The sequence below is a fragment of the Lolium rigidum genome, chromosome 7 (assembly GCF_022539505.1).
Source record: "Lolium rigidum isolate FL_2022 chromosome 7, APGP_CSIRO_Lrig_0.1, whole genome shotgun sequence".
In the NCBI taxonomy this organism is placed as follows: Eukaryota; Viridiplantae; Streptophyta; class Magnoliopsida; order Poales; family Poaceae; genus Lolium; species Lolium rigidum.
This window is the reverse complement of record NC_061514.1, coordinates 330,898,698-330,901,423: the sequence shown is the minus strand read 5'-3', so window position 1 is coordinate 330,901,423 and position 2,726 is coordinate 330,898,698. Positions and strand designations below refer to the sequence as shown.

The 2,726-nt window shown below is 43.5% G+C and overlaps 1 protein-coding gene across 1 annotated transcript; it reads left to right on the top strand.

Annotated features, from left to right (window-relative positions):
• The first annotated feature begins 700 nt into the window (after positions 1-700).
• Positions 701-2,008, top strand: LOC124676003 (60S ribosomal protein L22-2). Its single transcript, XM_047212087.1, has 2 exons — positions 701-992; positions 1,719-2,008. Exons 1-2 carry the CDS (start codon positions 748-750, stop codon positions 1,861-1,863), a joined length of 390 nt encoding a protein of 129 aa, XP_047068043.1. The 5' UTR covers positions 701-747; the 3' UTR covers positions 1,864-2,008.
• The last annotated feature ends 718 nt before the right edge of the window (positions 2,009-2,726 follow it).

Genomic DNA, 2,726 nt, shown 5'->3' with positions numbered 1-2,726 from the left:
TCGAGGAAGGTGTCTAAGATTTACCAAAATTTAAATCCATCTACTTCATAAGACGGAGGGAGTACCACTTTTCAGAGCACGGAGCGGGCCTTTCTTTTCAAAATGCATGGAACAATTGGAGGATTGATCTGGTCCAGCCATTTGCAATCCAACCGAACATCTTCCAGTTTCCATTTTCCATTTTTTCAAGAGATTCCAAAATTGTCCTTTCCAATCATAAGAAATCATGCCAAAGACGCAGCATAATTATCTACTACAACAAGCTCTACTACGACAAGCTTTGCCTAGCTCCGGTGATGGACGGGGGATGACGACGACGCGCCTTCGGCTCGCGCTAGTGTCGTAGTCGTCGCTAGGTGGTCCATTGACCTATTTGTAATTTTTATTACTTTTAGGAATCTTTGCACTGCTGTTGATGATTATTAATAGATCGATGAAATTTTCGTAAAAAAAGAACAGCACCTGTTTTTTTTCTTTTTTTTGAGGGTGAGAAACAACACGTGGCTGGTCAAATACAGGACCCAGGTTGTGTTCAGCGGTCCAATCTCAGCCCAACCTGTTCCATTTGTAAGCCCACCTAATCGTCCAAACCCAACTAGCCAGCCCGCGAGAATGGCAGCCCACAAGGCCTATATATAGCTCGCGACCCCTCTCTCCCTCGCCCTTCTAAACCCTAGCCGCCTGCGCGCCGCCACACACACCACCACCACCAGCCCGAGCGTAGGCCGAGGAGGAAGAGAAGGTGAGATGGCTCGCGGCGCGGCGACGGCGGCGGCGGCTGCCAAGGGCAAGAAGAAGGGGTCGGTCTCCTTCGTGATCGACTGCACCAAGCCCGTCGAGGACAAGATCATGGAGATCGCGTCCCTCGAGAAGTTCCTGCAGGAGCGCATCAAGGTCGCCGGCGGCAAGGCCGGGAACCTCGGCGACTCCGTCACCGTCACCCGCGACAAGAGCAAGGTCACCGTCACCTCCGACGGCAACTTCTCCAAGAGGTATAAGCGTCTTCCACGCTCCAAGATCCCATTGTTCCTTTGCTCTGACATACATGCTTGCAGTCTCTGAATTCGTGATGATCTGTGTAGTGATATGCTAACTATTTATTTTATCTGCGCTGCTAGTATCTAGTACTGTTGTATGTACGAACTTCTAACTAGGAAAAGGAGGCTCGGGCCTGTTCCGGTCACATGGTTGGTCACATTTTTGCAGTAATGTAAATGTTATTGAGCATTATAGGTTGTTTGTTTTGGTTGATGCTGTATATGCAGTACTTACAAATGCTATATATGCTGTATAAGTTCTGCATTGCTTACACATGCCGAGTTGGCAATTCCCCACAACATGACTGCAGAACTATCTTTTCATGGTTCATTCATTTGTTCTTGATTACTCATAGGGTTCGCTTTATAGTTAGACCTTTCTACAAATGGTCCTTCCAAATATCAGAGTATTTTTGAAGCATTAACAGTAGTTTGAACATGAATGTTAGCTCACATTGTCATGAACCCTACTGTTAGTACTTTGCTTGCACGATTCAGTGTCAGTCCAGCTTTTTTTTACTTTTTAGAACACTTTGAACATCATTTTCTGAACATTTAGTCCACTTGATAATACCTGAGTGGTTGATTGATTATCACTTTCGTTATCCAATACAAATCTTGTAACCAATTGTGTTATTTTATCACTTTTTAGTCTGATAACATTATTCTTTGCCTTATCAGGTACCTCAAGTACTTGACCAAAAAGTACTTGAAGAAGCACAACGTGAGGGACTGGCTCCGTGTGATTGCAGCCAACAAGGAACGCAATGTGTACGAGCTCCGGTACTTCAACATCGCTGAGAACGAGGGCGAGGAGGAAGATTAGATTGCATTTCACTTATATTGTATTCTGGTGCTGTTGAGTTTTGATACTTGAATCTGAGTACCTCTAGTTATCTACCTATCTTATGTTGTGCCCCATTGAACATGGATGGTTTGATGTTAAGAATCCTTATATTTTGTCGTGTCAACTATGAATCCATGTGGTGCGAACCTAGACAAAGTAATATGGAGATTTGTTCTTTATTTTTGCTTGAAACTGCTGTGCTACATTGTGCTGCTTCACTAATGTGTGAAGTTGTCCTGTTAGTTCCTAGGCCTTCTCAATATCATCTATGTTCTAGCTGCTCAATTTTCTCTTCCCTCGTAAGTGCTGGCTTTGTTCTCATTCCTGTTATCAACGTACTGATATCATGTTTGAGAGTGCTTTTGAGCCTGTTTTGTGGTCTCAGTGTGTCCTACAAAATATCCTATTGGTAGAGGATAATCAACTGGTTAATCTTTTGTGCAAACATGATCAAACTGCTGTTGAAATCCCCCATGCTCTTTGCTGGGTGCATCATGCACAACAGACAACCTGGTTACATCTGCAAGTAAGCAACATCAGATGCCTTTTACTTCGAGTCGTGGCAATTGGCCTGGCTCATTATTTTGTACTTCCTCCACTTTCCATAATTCCACGATATCATTCTTAAGGATTATGTTTATATGCGATCTGCAAGTCAGCAACATCAGAAGCCTTTTACCTTGAGCAGTGGCAATTGGCCTGGCTCATTATTTTGTACTTCCTCCACTTGCTTCATAATTCCACGATATCATTCTAAGGATTATGGTCATGTACTTTGAATGTTGAGAATTGTACCGTGTTCAAAATGTCCTGAGATTTAAATTTTGTTACTCCCTTCCATC